At 41.5% G+C, this 24,681-nt stretch overlaps 1 protein-coding gene across 1 annotated transcript; it reads left to right on the forward strand.

Annotated features, from left to right (window-relative positions):
• Nucleotides 1-11,696: 11,696 nt before the first annotated feature.
• On the forward strand, nucleotides 11,697-20,836 carry KRT36 (keratin 36). The gene is made up of 7 exons (XM_001368022.4): nucleotides 11,697-16,200; nucleotides 17,055-17,137; nucleotides 17,793-17,949; nucleotides 18,878-19,039; nucleotides 19,335-19,460; nucleotides 19,628-19,848; nucleotides 20,435-20,836. The coding sequence occupies exons 1-7, from the start codon at nucleotides 15,739-15,741 to the stop codon at nucleotides 20,610-20,612; spliced, it is 1,389 nt and encodes a 462-aa protein (XP_001368059.1). The 5' UTR covers nucleotides 11,697-15,738; the 3' UTR covers nucleotides 20,613-20,836.
• The last annotated feature ends 3,845 nt before the right edge of the window (nucleotides 20,837-24,681 follow it).

Genomic DNA, 24,681 nt, shown 5'->3' on the forward strand with positions numbered 1-24,681 from the left:
ATGAGAGGGACAGCTAAGTGGCACAGTGGATAGAGTGCCAGGCTTGGAGTCAGGAGGACCTAGGTTCAGGTCTTGCCTCAGATGCTTCCTAGCTAAGTAACCCCTTGACAAGTCATTCAACACTTTGCCTAGCCATTGCCCTTCAGTCTTAGATTTATTACCAGGATAGAAAGTAAAAGTAAAAAAAAAATTTTTCTCTGATCCTATGGAATGGGTTTCTGTTCTTGAACCCACTAGAAGCAAAGTAAATCTCAATTTAGACCTGCTAATGGTCTTGATTGGTATTTATTGCTTGACAATTGGCTTGGAGAGCTTAGAACACTTTCTGATCCCCTAAAGGTGTCCAAGTCACCCTATTGGGACAGACCTGAGGCACACCCTCTCCACACCAGTGCAAAGCAGTATCCTTGGCTTTCCATGAGCTACTTTGTAATAATCAGGGTGTGGTGAAGAATCTCATGTGAGCATGCTAGGAAAGCCAAGGGGCACCAGCCCAAAGGAGTCTCCCATTCCATCTTGGAGAACAGACTGGGAGAAGGAAACACTCAGCAATAGCCAAGGCGTCATTCCACAAACTGGGAAGCCTTAGGGCAGGGGGCGGGATCTCCAGAGATGTCCCTGCCAATAACCAGCTTCTTCTGCCTGGCATCACTCACCAGATCTGCTATAAATAAGCAGATTTCTCTCTGGCCAGGTGCTCAGAGAGCTAGAGTGAACAGACTGAATTTCAGTTCAGTTTAACTTTGGAGGTTTTCTCTCCATCAGCTCCAGAGTTCCTTGTAGATGCTTGAGCATTCTTGGTAGAAAGGCCCGTGTGTAAACATTGTCATTCCCATAAATCTTCTCTGCCCTCCTTCCAAGTTTCTTTCCCTTGCCAGTGCAGACACATAATTTGTTTCTTAGCAGGGCTGCCCATGGGTATTGGGAAACTAGTATGGTCCCCGATTTAATACAAGAGATCTCTAAAAAAGTACCAAAGAAAAGCAACAGAGAAAGAAACTCTGGGATCCTCAGGTGAGATCTGAAAGGAGTCATATTAATTATTAGCCCTTTGAGAGCAGAGACCTTGTTTGCCTTTTGAAAAATTCCTCACATTTAGCACACAGTATGTGCTTGAAAAATACTTAATGTCTTGACTTACTCTGACAGATATCTACAGTGGCATGGAGCTGGAAGGGAACTTAGAGATTCTATTTTATGGAGACTTGTGTTCTTGATCTCAAAGGAGTAAAAGGACTTTCCCAAGCTCACTCAGCTAGGAAGCAACAGAAGTTGGATTTTAGCCTGGGTCCTCCAATTCCCAGTTTTAGAGTTCTTTCTATTACATCCATGCTGCCTCTTTCCATCTTAGATTCCTCTGAGGACCCTAAGAACTATAACCCAGAGCCAAAGGAATAATAGACAAATCCTTGTCCTAATTATTTGGTTGGTGCATACAGTCAGTATTAAGTTGTTAACTTAAGTTGTTAGGTCAATTGATTCACTTATGTTGAGCCTTTGAGACCCCATTTGGGATTTTCTTCACAAAGACTGGAGTGGTTTGCTATTTCCTTTTCCAGCTTATTTTACAGATGAGGAAACTGAGGCCAACAGGATTAAGTGATTTACCTACGGTCGCATGTCTGATGACAGATTTAAATTTATAAAGATGAGTTCTGAATTCAGGCCGGGCATTTTATTTGCTTCCCAACATCAAAAGATGGAAGAGTTAGAAGAGTCTGTTCTAGGGAAAGGGGAAAGAATGTGGGCTATGAGCCACAAGGGAGGAGAAATATATTTTAAATGGAGTCAAGGTGTCCTAAAACTATGAGTCAGTTAAGTGGTAGAGTGGATAGAGTGCCAGGTCAGGAGTGAGGAAGATTCCTCTCCTGAGTTTAAATTTAGTCTCAGACACTTACTAGCTCTGCAGCCCTGGGTAAGTCACTTAACTCTGTTTGCCTCAGTTTTCTCATCAGTAAAATCAACTGGAGAAGGAAATGGTAAACCAGTCCAGTACACAACTGAACAACAACAACAAGGTGTCCTGGGGGCTGGAATAGGAGGACTGTCTTCCTCACTTCAATATGCCAACGGACCTATAATCTCACCAGTGTAGAGACTCCCTCCAACAGGCAGATTCTACCCTACCCATGTCTACCCATCCTCTGTGACTCTTCTCCACAGCCTCCCATAAGTTCCCAATAAATGTGCTCTGAGTAAGGTATATAGTCTCCTCCCTAGAGCCCCACCTTGGACCAGAAACACCCCTTCCTTGGCCCTTCTTCCATATCTGGAGACTGTACAGGCCAGCTGTAGTCCTGCAGGGGGCAGCCAAGAAGCAAATCTTTTGTTGTAGGACATGCTGAGGGTGAGGAAGGAAGGACTGGGCTCCCAGCCCTGATTTCTTCAGAGCCCTTTCTTATCCTCTTGTCTTGTCGTGTCTTGTTTTAGATAGGATAGTCCTAGAGAGTAACAGTTGAATGGGATCCCTTCCTTCTTCTTGAGCCCAATGGTCCAAGGATCTAAGAAATCCTTGAAATGCTTGGGGGAATCATTGAAGAAGGTGCTCTCCTAGAGTTCACAGTGAGGGTGCCAGGGCTCCCCCTTTTCCCACCAATATTTCTATCCAAGTAAAATCTGGACATAAAAACACTGATGTAGCTAGTATTTATACAGCACTTTAAGCAGTGCTTAAATCTCAGTTAATCCTCATGACAACTTTGAGAGGTAGATGTTATTATTATTCTTATTTTACAGCTAAAGAAAATGAGGCAGACAGAGGTTAAGTGAATTTTTCAGGGTCACACAACTAGAAAGTATCTGAGGCAGGATTTTTACTTTGTCTTGTTGACTCCAGGGCCAATGCTTTCCACACCATTTCCTCTAGAAGGGCACTGCATTTGGTCTCAGAGCACCTGGGTTAGAATATTGGACCTGCTACCCATGTGAGCTTGGGCAAGACATTTCTTCTCTTTGGGTCTCATTTTCCTCATTTGTAAAATGAAGAGATGGACAAGTGATCTCTATATAAAGTCTTTTCTGGCATTAAATCTTATAATCCTGTGTACATCCAATGGACCTTTTAAGAGGAAAAATGGTAGTCACCAAAGAATACCTGGTCTTCTCAGAGGGACAGGGAAGGACCAAGTCTGAAGACTCTTCTTTGAAAAACCCTAGCCTAGCAGGCCTACAGAAATTTCTGCAAGTGTCAGCCTTCATATCTGACCTCAGTCTTGTGTATCATCTTATGGCCCCTATTTTATCTCCTTTTTGTATGTATGTCTACTCTGTCCGTAAAAGGCATTTATGAGCTCTCCTTCAAAGCTAAGAAAGCTAAATTTCTTTCTGATTGAACTGCTTTCCCTCTTGAGAAACAATGATATGCACATTTGTTTTCGAGCTAAAATGTATCCTATGTAATCTAGATATATTTCAATTCTGCATGCTAAAGAAATGTATCTTCTTATTTTCAAAGAAGGACCTACAAGGGCAAGATGATGGGTACAAATTTTCAAGATAGTTGTTTATTTTTGTATATCCAAACAAGTGACTTTATTTATTTAAAAAATTTAAAGTTTGCTTTATTGATGTGTTTTGTCTTTACATCAGCCATTCTTCCTCTCACTGTAATGAACTCTTTTTTTGGACAAAGGAAAGCAATTAAGCAACATTTGACATAGAGACTTTGTCCGGCAGTGGGTTCAATATTCTGTATCAGTAGCTAGCTGCCCTCCTCTCACACATGGGAGAAGACATTTCATTATCATTTCTCTAGGTTCTTTTTTGGTTATTGGACTTTTCATGTATAGTGTTTCAATCATTGCCTATGTAGTTTTTAGTTCTGCTCATTGTGCTCTTTTTTTCAGTTAATATATACTTCCCCTCATTTCTCAGAATTCCTCATATATCTCACTTGCTATTGCATAATAACATTTCATTTTAGTCATATGCTCTAATTTGTTTTAGCCATTCTCCAATGGATGGGAAGGTAAATTGTTTCCTTCTCTTTGCTACCACAAAGACTGCTACTATGAATAGTTCTGTCTTTGATTTTCTTTGATTTCCAAGTAGTGAGATTGCTGGGTCAAATGGGTATGGGGAGTTTAGTGACTTTTTTATATAATTCCAAATGAAAATGCAGAACTTTTAAACTGCTTTACAGATCTACCAAAACTGTAACATTTGGCCCATCTTCTTACCTCTCTTCAACATCAACGTTTTCTATTTTTTCTTTCTGTTTTTTAAACAAAATATATTGAAGTATTTGGTTTTTATACTATCTTTATTTCCTAATATATCTCTCCCTAACCTGGAAGGGCAGCTAAGTGGTGAATAGAGTACCAGGCCTGGAGTCAGGAAGACTCACCTTCATGAGTTCATATCTGGCCTTGGACACTTACTGAGTGACTCTTGACCAATCACTTGAACCAATTTGCCTCAGTTTCCTCACCTATAAAATGAGCTGGAGAAACCACCCCAGTATCTTTGCCAAGAAAACTCCAAATGGGTTCATGAAGAGTTGAATATGACTGAAAAATGACCAAACAATAACCCCCTTGTAAAGAATAATTCTAGTGAAAGAAGGGGGGAAATGCAATTCATCAAAATTAACCAGTGTGTCAGCTGAATCTGATGGAATATATAATGTTTCACATCCAAAGTCCCCCCACCCCTCTCAAAGTGGGGGAGGAGGTATATTTTTTCAATCTCTCTTCTAGGGTGAAAATTACTTATAATTGCAATAGTATTCAAGGTTTTTTGTTATTTCCATTTCCACTGCTATAGTCATTGTGAATATTATTTTCCTGGCTCTGCTTTACTCTGCCACTATTCATATAGGTCTTCCCATGCTTCTTTCCATTCCTCACATTGATCATTTCCCCCCCAACCTTTACCTTACATCTTAGAATCAATAATGTGTATTGTATTGAGCAGTAAGGGCTAGGCAATGGGAGTGAAGTGACATGTCCAGGAAGTGTCTGAGGCCAGATTTGAATCTAGGACCTTCTGTCTCTAGGCCAGACTCTCAGTCCACTGAGATACCCAGATGCCCCCAATATTGATAATTTCTTAAGGTTTACCCAATAATTCCATTATATGAACATACCACAATTTGAATTCAAATTTGGCCTTATATATTTAGCAGCTGAGTGAGCCCTGGGTAAGTCATTCAATTTCTGTCTGCCTCAGTTTCTTCAATTATAAAATGGGAATCATAATAGAACTTACTCCCAGGGTTATTGGGAGTTTCAAATAAAATAATTTCTGTCAAGAGCCTAGCATGGTACTTGGCACCAAGATAATTGTTTGTTATCTTCCCTTCCTATCCCTTTCTCCCTATATATCTATATTTTGTTTCCAGTTCTTGACTACCATGAATAGTCCTGCTAGAAATATTCTGATGTAAATGGGACATCACTTCCTGTCTTTAGCATCCTTGGATTTGTAAGATTGATCTTATTTTATTTATTTTTTATGGGAGATTTAAAAAAATTATTTAATTAGATCATTTAGAATATTTTCCAATGGTTACAAAACTCATGTTTTTTTCCTCCCTTCAAACCCCCCTCCCCCCATAGCTGAAGCACAATTCCACTGGATTTTATATGTGTCATTGATGAAGACTCATTTCCATATTATTAATATTTGCACTAGGGTTATTGTTTAGAATCTACTTCCCCAGTCATAGCCCCATCAACCAATGTGGATTGATCTCATTTTAGAGTCATTCAGCTGTATGATCCTAGGCAGGTCCCTTAACCTCCTTCCTCATCTGTAAAATGAGGACATTGGAATTAGAAGTCCTCTGAGGTACCTTCCAGATCTAACTATGATTTATGGTCTTTCTTCTTCAACCCTAGTGGTGTGATGGCAAGAATGCTGTATTTGGAGTCAGAAGTCCTGGGTTTAAATCCTGCCTCTGCTACTTGCTACCTCTGACACTTTGAGCATTTAACTTCCTTAGGACTCAGCTTCCTCTTCTGAAAAAACAAAATGAAGGAGTTGGATTAAAGAGTCTCTAAGGTCTCTTCCAGTCCTAAATCTGACCCTTGAGTGGACTTCCCATGAGTAGCAGTCACAGAGAAGAGAGGGGAGACTTCTGTGAAACTTTTCTTGTAATCCTGATCTTTAAATTTACATACAGGAATATATTGATAAAGGATTAAGGAAATCAACATTTTCTTACACATGATAAATTTTAATACAAATTATACATTTAATAACATTCAGAGACACTTTAAAATTTAATCTGTATTACTAATGCTTTTTTAAGTCTAGACAGTCAACAAAATACTGACTCAAGCCCTGATTTGTAGAGATTCTTGATTGCTGAGGCGCAGATGCTCATACTGAAAATTTAACAGTGGCCTTTGGGGAGTTGGTCTTGACTGGCTCCAGGATGCTCCCACGTATGTCCCTCCCATTCAGCTCTCCTGAAGAGTTCAAGGGGAGGTGGGAGGGTGGATGGACACTACTGAGACTGGTTCAGGCACCTGCAGGGGCTTACCATTTGGGGAGGTTGGCTTGGTGTGGCTATTAACTCTTCTGGCCTGTTTTTTATGAATGACCTTAATAACACTGAAGCTATTATAATGCCTTTCATCTGGGCATCTCAGACCATTTGAAAGTAAAATTCCTGGTTAAAAAAAATGTAATTATAGTCTGTGGCCATCTTATTTGGTTTTTAGAAAGGCTGATGTTGGTTGGGAGATGGATACACAGATAGTATCCCACCTCCAGTAAACTCTTGTTAATGAAGTCAGTCAAAGGAGGAAGAAGCTAAGTGATGTTTGAATCAAAGGGGACCAGCTGATTGAAACCTGAGGCCTTCTTATGGAAGTCCAGCCTGGTTTTACATCTTTCACAAACCACAGGTTCCCCAAGCACATTAGTGAGAGAAATGAGAGCTGAGGAATGTGTTAGTCCATAAAATCTGGGTGGGGGGAACTAGGTGGGGAATAAAGGAATGAATAGGACTGGGCTGAAAGACAGATGGGAGAGTGTTGGAGAGAAAGAGAAGGGCAGAGTGGGGGTGATCTTGTAAAGGAGAGAACCATGGCATCAACCGTGGTGAGAGATGAGACAGCACCAAAGGGGAGCCTGCAGGGCAAGAAGGAAAGAAATTGGAGAGGTGAGTTAGGATGGTGTGTGAGGCTCAAGTTTCTGAGGATTTCCATAAGCAAGAGAGGCAGGTTGGATCTGGAGCCTGAAGTAGTGGAAGAATCATCATCCTGGCTGAGGAGGTAGAGATGTAAGTAAATACACATGGTGTGTGTGTGTGTGTGTGTGTGTGTGATGTGAAATTGTGAGAATGTGTGTGTGCACACATGTGTGTGCAATCTGCCATCACTTGGGCAGGATTTTGGGAATAGGGAATCATGACAAATGCTAGAGTTGACTTCCAAGGTTCCTTCCAGCTTTATAGTCTAAGATCTTAGGAAACCAAGGCTTTCCATAATGCCCTTTCTATTCATGTGTTTACGTATTTTGTTACTGCTCCATTCCTTTTATTTGTTCATGCTGGGCTTGGATTCCATGTAAACAGTGGAAACTGATGGGTCATGGAGCATGGGTAGGATTGACAGAACTCCAATTAGAGAGAGACCTGATTTTTCTTGCCTAAGGAAGGCATTCATCCAAGCTATTCAAACTCAGGAAACCAGAATCATGGCAGGCCATTGAGACTGACTAGGAAGAGAGATAGGGTAGGAGAAAAAGAGGGGAGACAAAGGCTCTAAAAGCATTGGCCTACTTGAGTTTACTGGGTGAGAAAAAGGGCAAGAAGGTTTAGCTGTAGAGAAAAAAATGGTGTGGAGCAGTGTGGTCTAATGGAAAGAGTCCTATCTGGAATTGGAATCCAAGGATTTGAATTTGAATCCTAGCTCTACTACTATTATTTATTCATTTTGTACAACTTTGGACAAGTTATTTCATAAAACGATGGGGTTGGACTGGATAGATGCTCTCCAAAGTCCTTGCCATTTCTATGTCCAAACAAAGGCAGCTTAGTTTGGTGGATTGTATATTGGCCTTGACCTCAGGAAAATCCATCTCAGTCATTTCTTAGGTCTGTTTCCTTATCTGTACAATGGAGACAGTAATAGCTGCTACCTAGCAATGGGTGTTGTTAGGAGAAAATGAAATACTGTATTTCAAGTGCTTGATAAACTTTAGGTATTAAGTAAGTCAGGGGTATTATTCTGGGCCAAAAGGAACAATTTACAACAGAGTCTGAAACATCAGCTCTCAGGGCCATGGGCTGCACACGAGTCACCAGCAAGGAATGAGGAAAGAGTACCTATGTTTTATAAGGGAAGAGCAACTGAATGGGGAAAAAAATCAAAGGGAGGGCTTTTTAGTTCAGAGGGATGACTTGAGATCCAGGGGAACTAATATCTGGGGTGGATAAGGAATTGGATCCACCCTTGAGTATGGACATGAAGCAATTTGAACAGTAAAATAAGTTAGTCTGATGAGACAACCTCATAAAGAATTTGATCATGTTGAAGTGAACTAAAGTCCAATAGTAGCATTCTGGATCATTAGATCATATATGTAGAATTGGGAGAGACATTAGAACTCATCCAGGGGTTCATAAGCTTTTTGGGGTGAATGAATTACTTGGGCAGTCTGGTGAAACCTATGGACTCATTCTCAAAAGAATATTTTAAAATTGTTAAAATAAAATACATAGGTTTACATAGGAAGCTGATTATGCTGAAAGAAAGATGCAATTTTCCCCATCTAAGTTCTGGACTTTCTAAAATCTGCTCAAGGACCTATTGGGGGTCCCTTGACCCTAGGTTAAAAACCTTGACTTAGTCTTCATCATTTACAGATGAAGACACTGAAACTCAAGGAGAGAAGTGACTTACTCAAGATCACATATGCAGCAGAGGTGGGATTTCAATCCAGGTCTTCCAATTCCAGAACAATGGTCTTTTTACTATCCCTTGCTACTTTTCCATATTGAGAGAATTATCCAAAATATTTGTTTCTGAGAAATGATTTATTAAATGATCTTTGGAACATGGGTGCCCACAGTTTGCATGGGCTGGTATACCCAACATCTTTAGACTGTAGCTCTGAGCTCTATTGTGTTCTGGAAGCACAGAATGGAAATCAAGAGACCAGTGCCAGAGAATTAATTTTCTTCCTAGATTCATGGTGGCAAGCTAATGAAAAACCTCTGATTCCTGTATGGCATAAGCCATCCTAAACTTGGACAGAATAAAAAGGTGTCCCAAAGTCTTGGATCTCTGCTCTCTAGGAACCCTTGCCTCCAGAGGGAGGCATTCTCAGACCAGGATTATAGAGAGGAGTGGGCTAAATGGGTAGGAAGGTGGAGGGCCCTGGTGATCTGTTACCATGTCATGCACTCTGAGAAATGCAAAGAGAAATAGTGCAGAAGTTTATGGGAAAGCGAACCTGAAGTTAGGGCAGCTAGGTGATACAGTGGATAGAATGCTGGACCTGAAATTGGGAAGACTCATATTTCTGAATTCATATTAGCTGAGTGTTTGTGGGCAAGTAACTTTACTCCGTTGGCCTCAGTTTTCTCATCTGTAGAAGGAGTTGGAGAAGGAAATGGCAAACCACTCCTCAAGCAAAGGCCAAGAAAAATTCCAAATGGGGTCATGAAGAATTGGACAGGACTAAAAAACAAAACAAAACAAAACTAACTATAGTCTTAGGTTCCTGTTTCACAGAAATCTCCAGAGGAGGTGGGTGGGTGGGTGCCTGAGAGTGTGGGGGGGAAGGGGCATGTGTTTGCTCAGACTAGTACAAAGAACCTCAGCAAAGAACATTGCAATCAGGGAAGAATAACATTTGATAACATGCTAGCCAACACTTTCTTATACTGACCAGGCTTTGAAAGATTTATCCAGATTACAGGGATCCTGGAGAAAATCTGAACAGCTAATTTAGGGACAAGAAATCTGGTTTTATAAACCAAGTGTTTTTGGCTCAAATCTTCCTGGGGCTGGACTGTGGGAGAAGTTTTGAGAAGCAGTATAGTATAGTGGATAGCATTTTGTACTTAGAATGTGAAAAACCCAGAAAGAATCAAATCCCACCATGTATTACTAGAGGTGTGACCCTGGGCAAGTCATATAATCCCTCCATGCCTCAAGTTTCCTTAACTGTAAAATGAGGGGGCTGGGATAGATGGCTTCTAAGGTCCCTTCTAGCTCTAAATGTTTGTTCCATAAACCAGATTCTAGTTTTGCACATGGATTGGAAGGATTAATACTGACTTCTTTTGTTCTCAACAGCAGGAAGTTTGTCAGGGACAAGAACCACTGGACCTTTTATTAGTTCTTCCTGTGTGGGAAGCTAAGTAGGTCTAGTAAGATATCCACAGGACAAGGTTAGGTGTGTACACCATAACCTTTGAGTAATTCCCAAGAGAAGCTCATAAAATTCTTTAAAAGGGTTGGAAAATTACAACTTGAGAAGCATAGATATGCCATAAAAGCTTCCCTTGCAAATCAATCTAGTTTGTGAACATTTCATATGATTTTTAAAAAGCATCTCTAAATCTCATCTTGATTTCTCAAGCTTCTTCCCCCCTCCCCAAATTCCTTTCCTCTCTATGCCTTTGCTTTTATTTTGGCTCTCTTGATTTCCCCTTTCAAGCATTTCTCCTTGGAATCTGGCTTTAAAGAGGGTACCAGCCCTGGAATCAATAGGCAATGGGGTTAGGTAGGCCTAGTTTAGTCTTCCTAAATATCAGTATCCCTGGAAAAGCAGTGCACGCTCTTATCATAGATCTCCATGCCAACCTAGTCTCAATTGAACCTAAATGGAAATCTTTTCTACAGAACAACACCTGATGGGTGGCCATTCACCCTTTGCTTAAAGATCTTCAAAGAGAGAGAAGCTTACTATATCCCAAGGTAGCCCATTCTCCTTTTGGAAAACTCTAGTGGTAAGGAAGCTATTCTTAACCCTAAGTAGAAATTTGCCTTTTTGTGACTTCCAACCCTTTCTCCTAGTTCTACCCTCTAGGGCTAAGCAAAATAAACTGAATCCTTGTAGGGTAAAACCTTCAGAAACTTGAAATTCCCATTGAGCCTTCTCTTATCCAAGGTCATCTAGGTGGAGCAGTAGATAGAACATTGGGCTTAGAATCAGAAGTCCCATCTTCATGAGTTCAAATTTGGTCTCAGAAAGTTACTAGCTAGGAAAGTCACTTAACCCTTTTTGCCTTAATTATCCTCATCTGGAAAATGAATTAAAGAAGCAAATGGTTAACTACTCAAGTATCTGTGCCAAGAAAACCCCCAAATGGGTTCACAGAGGGTAGGACCTGACCAAAACATGATAATAAGAGCCAAGCTAAACATTCCCAAGTCTTCAACTGATCCTCAAATAATGTAAGCTGAATGATCTTCACCAACCTATTTACTACCCTTTGTACACTTTCTAGCTTATCCAGATTCCTCCTAAAATGTGGTATCTAGCAGTGAGTATAGCAGAATCAAGCTCCATACTGCTAGATGTGTTCTGAAAAGACTTGGCAAGCTCTCCTACCAGAAATACTAGCCCTAGTACTAACCCTAGCACCCAATTCACCCCTCTGATTGGGTATTGTAAGAGAAGAGACATTCTACATCTCTGACAGAGACTAGTTGAAGAGAGAGTGGGGGAGGAGCAAGAAGAAAAAACAGAATGCTAGGAGAGAATCAGAAGCTTGAAGATCCAACTGGCAACTTCACTTCCAGCTGGTAGCCAGAGGAGGGAGGTGGATTCCCTAGGCTGAGAAGAAGCCTATTTCTTTGGAGATTTACTGGCCCTTCTGAATCCCTGAATACCTCCAAAAGGACTCTCAGTGGCAGCAGGCTAAAGTCCTCAGTGGGATTATGGACTGGGACTTTTGAAGGGAGCCATCCATAGATCCCTTCCAAGGATTTCTCTCTCTGTCTCTCTCACCCTTACCTGTCCCTGTACTCCTATGTTCAAGATGTAGTTAGCTTGAGAGTAGGGTCTAAAAGGCAGCTGGCAAGAAAGAGGGGTCAAGGCAGAGAAGCCTTGAACCCCCAGACTTTGGAGGGTCAAGCTGCTATAGGGGACAATTTGTAGGGCTTCCCTGTTTACCCACTTTCCTACTTGATATCCTTGTCACCCCTTTCCTGCTTGAACCCCAATACATTACCTGATATTTAAGATTTGATCTGGGTCAGTCTCTAAACAACATAGTTAAGGGAATTGAAGATTTGGGGAGGGTTGCACCTCTTCCCCCAAAAGGGGGTTGGCTTCTAGATCCCAGTGATTCAAGATTGCCTGACCAAGGAACTGGCAGTTGAGTAGTTCCAAGATCCTGAAAGGGACTGAGAGTTAATGTCCCTGGGGAAAACAGAGGCATAAGAAATCATCTTGCCTCTCAAGGTTAGATTGGACCTCAGGAGCCTTGGTCTCCTCTGAGGGAGGCATTTTTACATCTCTAGGGAGACATATTCTCCTTTCAAGGAGATAGGACTTGGCTTATCTCCCCCCAGAAGGAAGGGAGGAGAATGATCTCTTCACACTCTCAACCTCTTTCTCCCTATCATCACCATCTCTTCTCCAATCTCTCCATTACAGTGTCTGTGTATAGCTAGACCTTCCAATGGCTATAACAAGAAATAAATGACCATTAGATCATAGGTAATATTAACTCATACTTATATAGTGGTTTTCATGGTTTACAGAGACAGTCCTCACAATAATCTTGTGAGATAGGTAGTACAGACATTACCATTTCCTCTCTGTAGATGAGAAGATGGAGGCATACAGATTTGTTAAGAGCCACAAAGATAATGTGTAGAACCAGAATTTGATCATTTGCTTCCAAACTCAGTATTCTTCTTACAATACCACATTACCTCTAAAAATAATAGTGACTGATGTTTATAGAACACTATATAGTTGACAAAATATTTTATGTTAAGATTTCATCTAATGATCTTGTGAGCTAGGTAGTAGAATTATTCAAGTAACCAATCAGTCAACATTTCATAAACACTCACTTTTGGGCCAGGTAGATCCTTAGATCCAGGGGACATAAGCGAAAAAAACGAGACAATCTCTACTTTCATCAGGGGAGACAACATATAATGTACACATTATATGCATGTATGGAATAAGTACATAAAAGGCAGTTTGGGAGAGAGGGAACCAGTATTTGATGGGATCAGGAAGACATCGTATAGATGGTGATGTGTCTTGAGCTGTTTCTTGAAGGAAGTAAGGAATTATTTAAGGTGGAGGTAAGGAGAGAGTGCATTTCAGGCACAGGACTGATCAGGGCAAACACAAGGAGATGGAAGATGGAATACCATGTGTGACAATGGAGAGGGCCATTTTGATTGTTCTGTAGAGTATAGGTAAGAGAGTACCGTATAATGAGGTTGGAAGGATGGATTGGAGATAAATTGTGCTTTTAAAGAAAGGCTTTAAAAGGAGTTGATATTTTATCTTAGAAATCATAGTGAGCCACTAGAGTTTATTAAGTAGGGGAGTGATCTGATCAGATCTTTGTTTAAGGAAAATAACTTTGGCAGCTATGTGGAGGATGGAGTGGAGGCACTTGTGGCCAAGAGATCATTAAGGAAGACATTGTAATACTTCAGGAAAAAGATCATGAGGACTTCGTGGGGTGGTAATTTTACCCTTGGAGGGAAGGTATCATATTCCAGAGATGGTATAGAGGTAAAGTGGTAAGATTTGATAACTGTTTGGATATAGGGGTGAGGAAGAGTGATAGGTTGTGGTGCCATCTAGGTGTCTTTTTAACCATATGACCAATGCATCAGCATCTTCTCTACAACTTGTGGTCTTAGAGAATAGGGCACTGACTTGCCCAGTGCCCCACAGCTAGTGTGTGTCAGAGGTGGGACTTGAACCCATGTCTTCCTGATTCAAGGCTTACATTCTATCTACTTTACTGTGATTCCTCTCATAATAGTAATAATAATAACATTTGGCATTTATATAGCCCAATAAGATTTGAAAAGTGTTTTTTGCATATATCAACTCATGTGAGTCTCACAACTCTGTTAGCTTTCCAGATGTACTGGGTAAGTTCCCTTCCAGTTCTAAATCCATAAACCTATGATGTTTGATTAGGACAAACATTGACAGATAATTTGAGTCACAGTAAACTCTTTTTAGGGTTAAGACATTTTTCATTTTTATCTTTGTATTTCTGAAGGACCCAGTGTTTGTCACAGAGTGGATGTTTAAGAAATGCTCATTGGAATTAATAATAATAATTGCTATTGTTTTTGATCCTTGATTTTTTAAAAAGACCAATGTCACCACAGGATGATGTCTTGATTTGTGAGTAAATTGGCTTTAAATAAGAAAGAATTGCACAAAGTCATCAGCTTCACTCTCTCTTCCAGAATCATCCAAGTCCAGCAGCAAGACAAAGTCAGAAGTCAAGATGATTGGATGCAGTGCATGAATTTGGCATTTTTGATGTCTGACCAAGCTCTAAGTGCTCCACAGTATCTACCTACTTTAGTCACCTTCAAGGTTGTCAGAACGAGTTGTTCTCATCTACCTCTTCTACCAGGAGACATCTTTACTTGCTTGGGTTGACATTTGTCTAACTCAGCAATGGGTTTGGTTACCTTCAACTTGGTTTAGCCCATCTGCTGTGACAGTTTTACCACAGTGTGGCCACTGCACTTACAACAGCTTCTTGGAGTCCCAGATGAGAGTTGGGTAAAAGGTGGACCCCAGAGGTGGTTGAAAAGCCCTGAAAAGGGATCAGCAAGCCCTCACACTAGAGGTGATAGTCCTCTCTGAACATGCCATGTACCCCAACAATAAACAACAGCAATAACAACAACAACAACAATAATAATGACAGGAATAAGGACAAAGCTTGTATTTCATTGATCTAAGGAATTTCCATATGACCAATGCATCAGCATCTTCTCTACAACTTGTGGTCTTAGAGAATAGGGCACTGACTTGCCCAGTGCCCCACAGCTAGTGTATGTCAGAGGTGGGACTTGAACCCATGTCTTCCTGATTCAAGGCTTACATTCTATCTACTTTACTGTGATTCCTCTCATAATAGTAATAATAATAACATTTGGCATTTATATAGCCCAATAAGATTTGAAAAGTGTTTTTTGCATATATCAACTCATGTGAGTCTCACAACTCTGTGAGATAGGCACATGCAATATTATGCCCATTCCACATATGAGGAAACTAAGGCTGAAACAACTAGAAATTGACACAGCTGAGATTTTTATTCATAGTCTTTCTGACTCTAAACCCAACTGTCTATCTGTTATACCTTATTACTTCCCCTATTAGGGAAGATAGGATAGAAGGGGGAAGAGTAAGACCAAGAGACAATGATGGAGTCCACTGAGGCATTCTCAGGGAGGGCAGGACCTAAGTGTGTTATTTTATGAAGCCACTCCCTATTAATGGATCTGAAGTAATAAAGCTGTAATAAAAATCTTTGAAGCTATAATAAAAATTATATTCCATTTAGAAATGACAGCAGCATAGAGTCCTGACTTAGCAAACCAAATTCAATGCTTTTTATGAGACTAGGAATCCTGGATAGTTACTGGAATCACATATTCATGAGATTAACCTACCAAAACGGGACTAGAGTTTCCCAAGAGAAGACAATTTGCCAACATGACAACACCCAACAGAAAGGGTATATAAGTATTGTCTGGAGGAAGGAGAATTCAGAAGTTGGGCTTTCTAACTAATCTGCAGGTTTTTCCTTCTAACATCATGACTTCCCAAATCTGTACTCCAACATTCTCCACTGGGTCATTCAAGGGCCTCTGTGGCACCAGTGGTGGCTTTTCTCGGATCTCTTCTGTCCGCTCTTTGGGCTCTTGTAGGGTTCCAAGTCTCTCCTGTAGTGGTGGGTCAGCCTCCTCTCTTAAGCTGGGCTCCTGTGGTCTAGGGAGCTATCTACCCAACACCTCTTATTTGTCCAATGGATACTCTACCTCTGGTTTTGGTGGGAGTTTTATCCGGTTTGGTGAAGGGGTTTTCAATGGCAACGAGAAGGAGACCATGCAATTTCTGAATGACCGCCTAGCCAACTATCTGGAGAAGGTGCGCATGTTAGAGCGGGAAAATGCAGAGCTGGAGAAGAAGATCCAGGAGTGGTATGGATCTCAGATCCTATTAGTTTACCCTGATTATCAGTCCTACTTCAAGACTATTGAGGATCTCCAGCAGAAGGTAACAGATAAACACAACTCTAATTGCTAAATGGTTAATGGTTATGTATCTAAGATGGAGCTCTCTTCCCTGAATGGGGCATACTAGGAGCTAGCCTCTGTCCTTCCAGATAGAGTTAGAAGAAAACTGGAGTTTAGCACAGGTGTCTAGAATACTATAGGTTGTTCATAAGTGTTTATCAACCTGATTCAAGTGATACTATCTCCCAGGAAGTTTCATTGGCTTTTAAAATTCTTGGCATGTGTATTTCCAGTGCCTAGCTAAGTGCCTGATGCCTTTTTGATTAGTTTTTGTCCTTTATATTTGAAGAGTACCAAAATGACATTATGTCGGGATCAATGTGCTTGATCATACTGATATGAGCTCAGAAGTATCTACCACAGGTTGGGCACAAATATCTTGTTAACATTTGAGATGGAGATATCTCTAAATTTGTGCATCTGAAATTTATGCTACTGCAATTCTGCTTTGCTCCTAGAAGATAGCATCTTTTTTGATGAAGGCATGCTGTATGCCTCCTGGTTCTTATTAGGCACTTATTAGATTCTTACTGATTGGTTGATTCAACCCTATCATTGAATAGAATCCATGATGAATATAAGCTAAGTGATATCTGACTTGGGGTTGACTTTGAGGGCTACTGAAGAACACTCACATCTGTTGTGATCATCTCACAGGGGTCCATCTGGCTGTCTTTTCTCATCATCTCAGGGGAGGGCTCAGGGCTGCATCATCTAAAGACCCAGGGTGATGATCTGAAAGATGACCTTTCTGACAGCCTGCTCCCTTTCAGCAGCACTTGTGTTGGAATGTAGTCCCTGGCCCTGACTTCCATGGTGCCTTTTGCTTTCTAGATCCTGTTGACCAAAGCTGAAAATGCCAGACTGGTCCTGCAGATTGATAATGCCAAACTAGCTGCTGATGACTTCAGAACCAAGTGAGTGAGACTCAATGGGAAACACTCCTCACCTCCTGTTTCACCCTTTGTATCCAAGCCTTAGGCCATGGGTAGATTGAAAAAAAGATTGAATTTAAAATTCTCCTGGCTGTTAATGACCCTCTCCACCTCTTTCACCTTCTCCAAGGACTTACAGATTTTCAAAACAGGAAGCATGAAGACCTTTTGGGAAAGGGATGAAGAAGAGGAAGTCTTGTCTCCTTTTTAGAGCAGAGAGAGAAAAATTACACGAAAAATATAGTGATGCTTTTATGTGTAAATCAGACTTTAGCTGAAGAATAGTAAAAAGGGAATTCTGATGTGATATATGATTCCTTATGTTGCCTAGAGACAGTTGTGGTGTTGTGGATAGATAGCATACTTGTAACCAGCAAGGCTCAAGTTCAAGCTATGCCTCTGACACATATTGGTTCCGTGATTCTGGGCAATTCTCTTTTCCTTATCAGTTCTCAGAGTCTCTTTTAGACTGAAAGCTGTAGAACTGCTACTGGCTGACATCAGCACATAGTGTTTGATCATCTAGGAGTTCTCTCAAACCAGTAAACACAGAACTAGTCCCTTTTCCTATGTTGTCTATTTCTTGGGCCTTGTATGCAATAGTCACTTAATAAATGCACATTAAATTGAATGATAGGTATGAGACTGAGCTATCCCTGCGCCAGCTTGTAGAGGCCGACATCAATGGCCTTCGTAAGATCCTGGATGAGCTGACCCTGTGCAAGGCTGACTTGGAGATGCAGCTTGAGTCCCTGAAGGAGGAGCTACTCTGTCTTAAGAAGAACCATGAGGAGGTTAGATAAGGACTGATGTGGGAATGAAGGGGTTAGGGGGTCCAATTGTCTCAGGGCTTCTTTTCCTGAGGTCTATGGGGAAATTTCAGAGGCTCTAGGAGCTTGGATCAGAAGAGAGTTACATTTTTATTATCACTAGCCACTAACAACAACAAGCATGTTGAGATGGGGTCTATTAAAGGAGTCCAGTATCGAAAGAAGGTTCAGAACGACTGGATTACATGATCTCAGGGGTCTCTTTGGGCTCCAGCATTTCATAATTCTAGATAGTGAGGAGGGCTTGTGGCTTCATTGACAAAGGGCCTTTCCAGAGGGGAATTTGTTCAATCAAAGTAGGTGGGTATCTCCTCTACAATTTATAGTCATCAAAATCTGTCTAGTATACTGAAAAGTTAAATGACTGTGAGCTTTTCAAGAGCAGGGACTATCTTTTGCCTCTTTTTTAGCCTCAGATCCTGACACATAGTAGGTACTTATTAAAGACTTAGTGACTGAACTGATAAGGGTAACAGATAGTATATGTCAGAATTGAGACCTGAATAATAATAATAATAATAGTTAATACTTTATTCAACACTTACTATGTGCCATAGACACTTTGCAAAGCACTTTATAATTTTTATCTAGCTGGATTTTCACAACAACCTTGGAAGGTAGGTGCTATTATTATCTGCACTAGATGGAGAAACTGAGCCAAATGAGTTCAGTGGCTTGTCCAGGGCCAGATTTGACATTAAGTCTTTCTGACTTTAGAACTATACCACCTAATTACTCCTAAATGTAAACCTAATTCTTCTAGATTGCAATTGTTCTAAGCTTTCTTCTGAGGACCTCAATATAAGAAGTCATCCTATTCCTATTTGGACCATGGAGTAGAGATGGCCAAGCTTAGGAACTAGAACTAATTGCTCTCATCTGCTCATTGCAGGAAGTCAACATTCTTCGAAGTCAGCTTGGAGACCGGCTCAATGTGGAGGTGGATGCTGCCCCACCTGTGGACCTCAATAAGATCTTGAATGACATGAGATGCCAGTATGAGGCCCTGGTGGAGAATAACCGCAGAGATGTGGAGAACTGGTTCACCACCCAAGTGGGTATTGGGGGGATTCAAGCAGGGAGACTTAAAAAAAAATAATCTTACCTTAGAATCACTACTATATATTGGTTCCAAGACAGAAGAATGGTGGAGACTAGGCAATAGGGGGTCAAGTGACTTGCCCAGGGTCATACAGCTGGAAAGTATCTGAGGCCATATTTGAACCCAGGACCTCCCATTTCTAGGCCTGACTCTCAATCCATGGAGCCACTCAGCTGCCCCCAAGCAGGGAGACCTTTAGAGGGATGTTGTCCCTCCTGACCATGCTCTGTTGCCTTGTCTGCTTTAGACAGAAGAGCTGAACCAACAAGTGGTGTCCAGCTCTGAACAGCTCCAGTGCTGCCAGACAGAGATCATTGAGCTGAAACGCAATGTCAACGCTCTGGAGATTGAGCTGCAGACCCAGCACAGCCTGGTAAGCAGCCCGGACTGGAATTCCTAGAAAACAACTACTTGGTATAGACTTATCAGTGACCACTGAGCTCCCAGCCTGTCCCCAGGTGGCTTTCTAATGGAAGTGCCACAGGGATGCCCGACAACAGAGGAAGAGATTAACATGATTTCCCCATCTTTTCTTTGCAGCGAAATTCCCTGGAATCCACTTTGGCAGAAACAGAGGCTCGCTATTGTTCCCAGCTGTCTCAGTTGCAGTGCCTGATCGGCAATGTGGAAGCTCAGCTAGCTGAGATCCGCTGCGACCTAGAGCGGCAGAATCAAGAGTATCAGGTCCTCCTGGATGTTAAGGCCAGGCTGGAGTCAGAGATCTCCACATACCGCCGGCTGCTGGAAGGAGAAGACTGCAAGTAAGTGTGTGCTCCAGGGCACTGGCAAGGCCAAGGCTAGAAATTCCGAGACTCGGGGCAGGCTGGTGATACCTGATTCTCACAACCTTGTGCTCCTTGTCCATGATCCCTGGCAAGGAGGATGGATGAGGGAGTGGGAGGAGGCAGCAAATAAGCCTGGTACTGTGAGAGGATCCTAGGGTTAAGGAAAGAACCCCAAACAAGGAGACATTTGCCCATGGATGTTAGTACTCTGAGAAAAAGCTCCAACTGTCCTACCCTCGTTATAACGCGGTGAAACCGAGTCCCACATAAATGAGGCAACGGGTGAGTTCGGTTAATGAGATACTTTCTGCACAAGCTGTAGGGGAATGTGTTCAAAGGTCTTTAGCGGCTTCTTCAAGAAATCTGGGGTTTTATACTTTGCAAAGGGGAGGGGAGGATGACATTCCGCATATAAACCACAATCTCCCTCTCTGGAGAAGAAAGCAGCTCTAAGCTGGGAACACACTCTGGCCACTTTCTCCTTTACTCTTCTCTCATTTTATTGAACATTGATCAAGTTTTTGGCCGGGACATTTACCTTCTGATGGTTCTGTTTTCTCAGGCTTCCTGCCCACCCCTGTGCCACAGAGTGCAAGCCCATGGTCCGTGGGTCCTGCCCCCCAAGCGTGTCCTGTACCCCCAGCTCTCAGATCAGCACTCAGATCCGCACCATCACCGAGGAGATCAAAGATGGGAGAGTCGTTTCTTCCAGAGAGCATGTCCAGCACCGGCCCCTGTAACCCTCCAGGTCCATTCAGCCTGACATACCGCAGGGAGGAAACCTCAAAGCTATCATGCAAGGCTGGAAGCTTCTTGGGGTCCCTCCTAGGCTTAGCAAATTGTGGTGTGTGTATGTTTTTTTTCTAGTAAGATGTCACTTCTATCATGTTTTCAGCTTTGACATCTTTTAAACTGCAAACAAACTCCTTGGATAACTTCTCTAATAAATCTTGTTCTTTTGGCACAGCAAACCTATTTCTCTGGTGATTTCTGTTCATTTCCATTCACTCCCTGGGGCTGTGAGATAAGGAAGCACTTATCTAAGTGAAGAAGGTGGGGTGGGATCCTCATTAGGAATTTCTGTGCCTTTCTCTCAAGCATAAGCAATTCAATATACATCCATTTAGGGCTTACTATTGGAAGTCACCTTGGTGATTCAGAGACTGAAAAGAAAACAGTGCCTGCCCCCATTGTCTTATACTCAGCTATTTTAGGGTCCCTGGATACCAGGAAACAGCCTTAGGTTAGAAGAGAGGTCAGGGCTAGATAATAGGGGTTAAGGGACTTGCCCAGTGTTATACAGCTAGGAGGCCAGATTTGAATGAATAAAGTCTTCCAGATCTGCCCTCCAGCCACTATGCTACTCAGCTGTTCCCTCTAAAAACATTTTAAAGCACCTACTATAAACCTTGCTCTTTGCTAAGTGCTGGGAATGCAAAAAAGAGGCAAAAGACAGTCTCTGCCCTCTACACCATGGAAACAAATATATACAAAGGAGCTACCTACAGGATAAATAGGAAATGATTAACAGATTGTGTTATTATCATCATTTTACAGCTGAGACAATTGAGGTAGACAGAAGGTAAGTGACTGGCTGATGGCTATCTGAGGCAGAAGTCTTTGAACCAGGTCTCCCTGATTCCCTGACTTGAAAGGACCAGAGCCTCTGTCCTTTGCACCACCCAAGATCAAGACCGAACCACAATAACAAGAAGTTGGTTTTTTCTTTTTTCTCTTTTCTCTCCTCCCCTCCCCTCCCCTCCCCTCCTGTCCTCTCTTCTCCTCTCCTTTCTTTTTTTTGTCAATGGACCATATGGGAAAATTTTCTAACAATTAGAGCTATTAAAAAGTGATTGATTCAAATCTGGCCTCAGACACTTCCTAGCTGGGTGACTTAACCCCATTGCCTGGCCCTTACTACTCTTCTGCCTTGGGACCAATACTCAGTATTAATTCTAAGACAGAAGGTGAGAGTTTTAAAAAAGGTGATTGGTTGATTGCCTGGGCTTAGAGAGAGAAGGATTAGGGTAGGGTAAATGAAGGGGAAGTATTCTAAAGGAAGAAGCTGTGGAGAAGTGGTCCAGGAAAGCTAAAATCCAGCACTGAAGAGACAGCTGTCACAACTAAATCAATAAACACAGTACCCTGTTTCCCTCATATCTCATATCTTGGAACCAACATGTGAGGGAGGCCAAAATGACCAGCCTTGAAAATACAGGAAAGCTTTAACAAGCTGGCTAGCCTTGGAAGTTAGGAAGATCCCAATAAACATTCAGCTACAGTAGGTACCAGATAAAGGCCAGGAAGATCCCAATAACATAAAATTGTCAAGGTCCCAAGAATAGTATGTAACTGATAAGGGCTGAGGGAAGCCAAACATGCTGGCAACGTTCCAAGAATCGTAGTTAGCAGATAAGGGGCTGGAAGGGGGGGGGCATACATGTTGGAGAGTACTTAAGGCCCAGCCTCTCAGAAGCAACTGGAAACTGATGGCAGAGGTTCCCACTGATGCACGTATCAGTTCAATAAATGGCCTTTCTCTGCCTGTTTGCATTGTCCACGGGTCTTCCTTGGTGGTGGGTGAAATCCCAGACCTTAACACATGGTGCAGTGGAGAAAAGTGGTCCAGTGGACAAGAGTCAGGGGGTCCTGATTCTGTCACCATCTGGGTGGTGACAGTAAGAAAAGATGATGGTTTGGAGTCTGAAGCCCTGGGTTTGAATCCTGATTCTGACATGTATTAAGAGTTTGGCTTCAGGCAAGTCATTTCCCTTTTTGAATTTCAATTTCCCTACCTATTAAATTGAGGCCCCTAGGTGGTTTAATGGATAGAACTCTGGGTCTAGAGTCAGGGAGATTTTAATTTTTCTCTAGCATATTTTAAAAATAAGGAAACTTAGGTAAACAAGGTTAAGTGGTTTTTTTCATGACTGGTAAGTGACTGAGTCTAGGTCTGAACCTGGAAGATGAGTCTTCCCAACTTCAGGCCCAGCATTCTGTTCTGTGCAACCTATACGTCAAGATAAAAGACTAAACTAAGATAAAAGTCCACAGATAAAAGATTAAATATGTGTGACATTAAAGCATTTTGTTCTAATAATAAACAGATGGTGTACTTTATAAAATCTCTCTAAGTTGACCTCAAACCCTTACCTTTTTGTTTCTAGATACCACATGCCACACAATTCCACTAATCAGCAATTATTTCCTGAGTATTTACTTTGTAGAAGATGCTATGCTAGGTTATGTTAGTTTGTGCATTGATAGGAAAGGAATGAAAGAGATGGGAAAAATTAAACTATTGAGGAGTTCATGATCCATTTGAGCCAGGACAGTCTCATGAAAAGCTAATAATACAGGGTAGTGCATTTCAAGTGCTAAGGGACACTTACTAACTATGCAATCCTGGGTAAGTCACTTAACCCTGTTTGCCTCAGTTTCCTCATCTGTAAAATGAGTTGGGAAAAAATGTCAAACTGTTATGGGGCACAGATGGTGTACCCCTGGGGTATAAGAAGGATACCTTTTGTAAGAATGCAAGATTCCAAAACTTAGCTTAAAAACAAAAAGAGAAATTTATTAATTTAGGAGGTAATATTGAGAATGGCCAGGAGGATAGCAAGGTGGAACAGCAAGATGGGGAGCAGTTCCTTGGGAGAACAGCATGAATGGAAAAGCTGTTCCCCTTGGGAGGACAGCACGAATGGAAAGGCTGTTCCCCATGAGGACAGCATAGATGGAAAAGCTGTCTTCCAGATGACATCAGTTCTGGGAATTTTATACTCTTTACAACAGATGCTGTGTCATGGTGTGGGCAGGACCTCAAGTGCTAGTCACTCAGGCATTTGGTGGGGTGAGGTGGTCATCTGACTGGGGTCTGCCTGGAGGCATAAAGATTCCTTAACAAACAGATATCTTAAGATCTAGCCTGATAGGATCAAGGTGTAGCCTGGAGGTGCATCTCTCTGTCCATAATAGTTTGCCTGAGTTTCTGGGTGTACAGTGCCCATGTCAAAACCATTCCAGTATGTTTGCTAAGAAAATCCTAACTGGGGTCAAGAAGAGTCAGACATGAATGAAATGACTAAACAACATTCTCTCTCTCTCTCTCTCTCTCTCTCTCTCTCTCATATATATATATATTTGTTTCAGTATATAGAGACTTGGATAGGCAGCTGTGACTTTTAGTATAACTAAACAAAATGGTAGATGGAAAAATAACTTTAAGAGCTTTGGGAGTAAGGCAGAAAGCAATGTGAGTGAGAATGATCAAGGAAGACTATAAAAGTTTGGGATTTAACTGGAATTTAAGATGAACCTTAAAGGATAGGTAGTATCTAGATATACAAGGAGGAAAGGCAGAGGGAAGGGCATTTTGGGTAGGGCAACTGGCATGGGCAAGGGCACAGGTAGAAGGCAAGTGGGCAGATAGACTAGCTCAGCTGGATCAGAAGATTCTTTTGGGGTTACTTCTCATTATATATGCTCTATTTTCATTCTAATTTAGGCATTATTGAGATGAATATTTTTATTTATTCAAAGAGAAAGGACAAATCAGAATTAAACTGAATAGACAAATTATTGTTTTAACTCCATTTTAAACTATTCACAAAAATTTTATTTTGTGTTCATCTTTTAAGAACTTATCAATGAGATTCGAGGTGTAGGTATCTCTTTCAGTTCGTTTTTTCAGCCTTCTCTGCTCTTTGGGTACACTGGCTTTGGACACTTAAAGTACAATTGGAATAATTTCTATTGCTAAAGGTGCAGTAGTACAGTAGAATAAACACTTGATCTTGTGGAGAAGAG

The sequence above is a fragment of the Monodelphis domestica genome, chromosome 2 (genome assembly GCF_027887165.1).
Source record: "Monodelphis domestica isolate mMonDom1 chromosome 2, mMonDom1.pri, whole genome shotgun sequence".
In the NCBI taxonomy this organism is placed as follows: Eukaryota; Metazoa; Chordata; class Mammalia; order Didelphimorphia; family Didelphidae; genus Monodelphis; species Monodelphis domestica.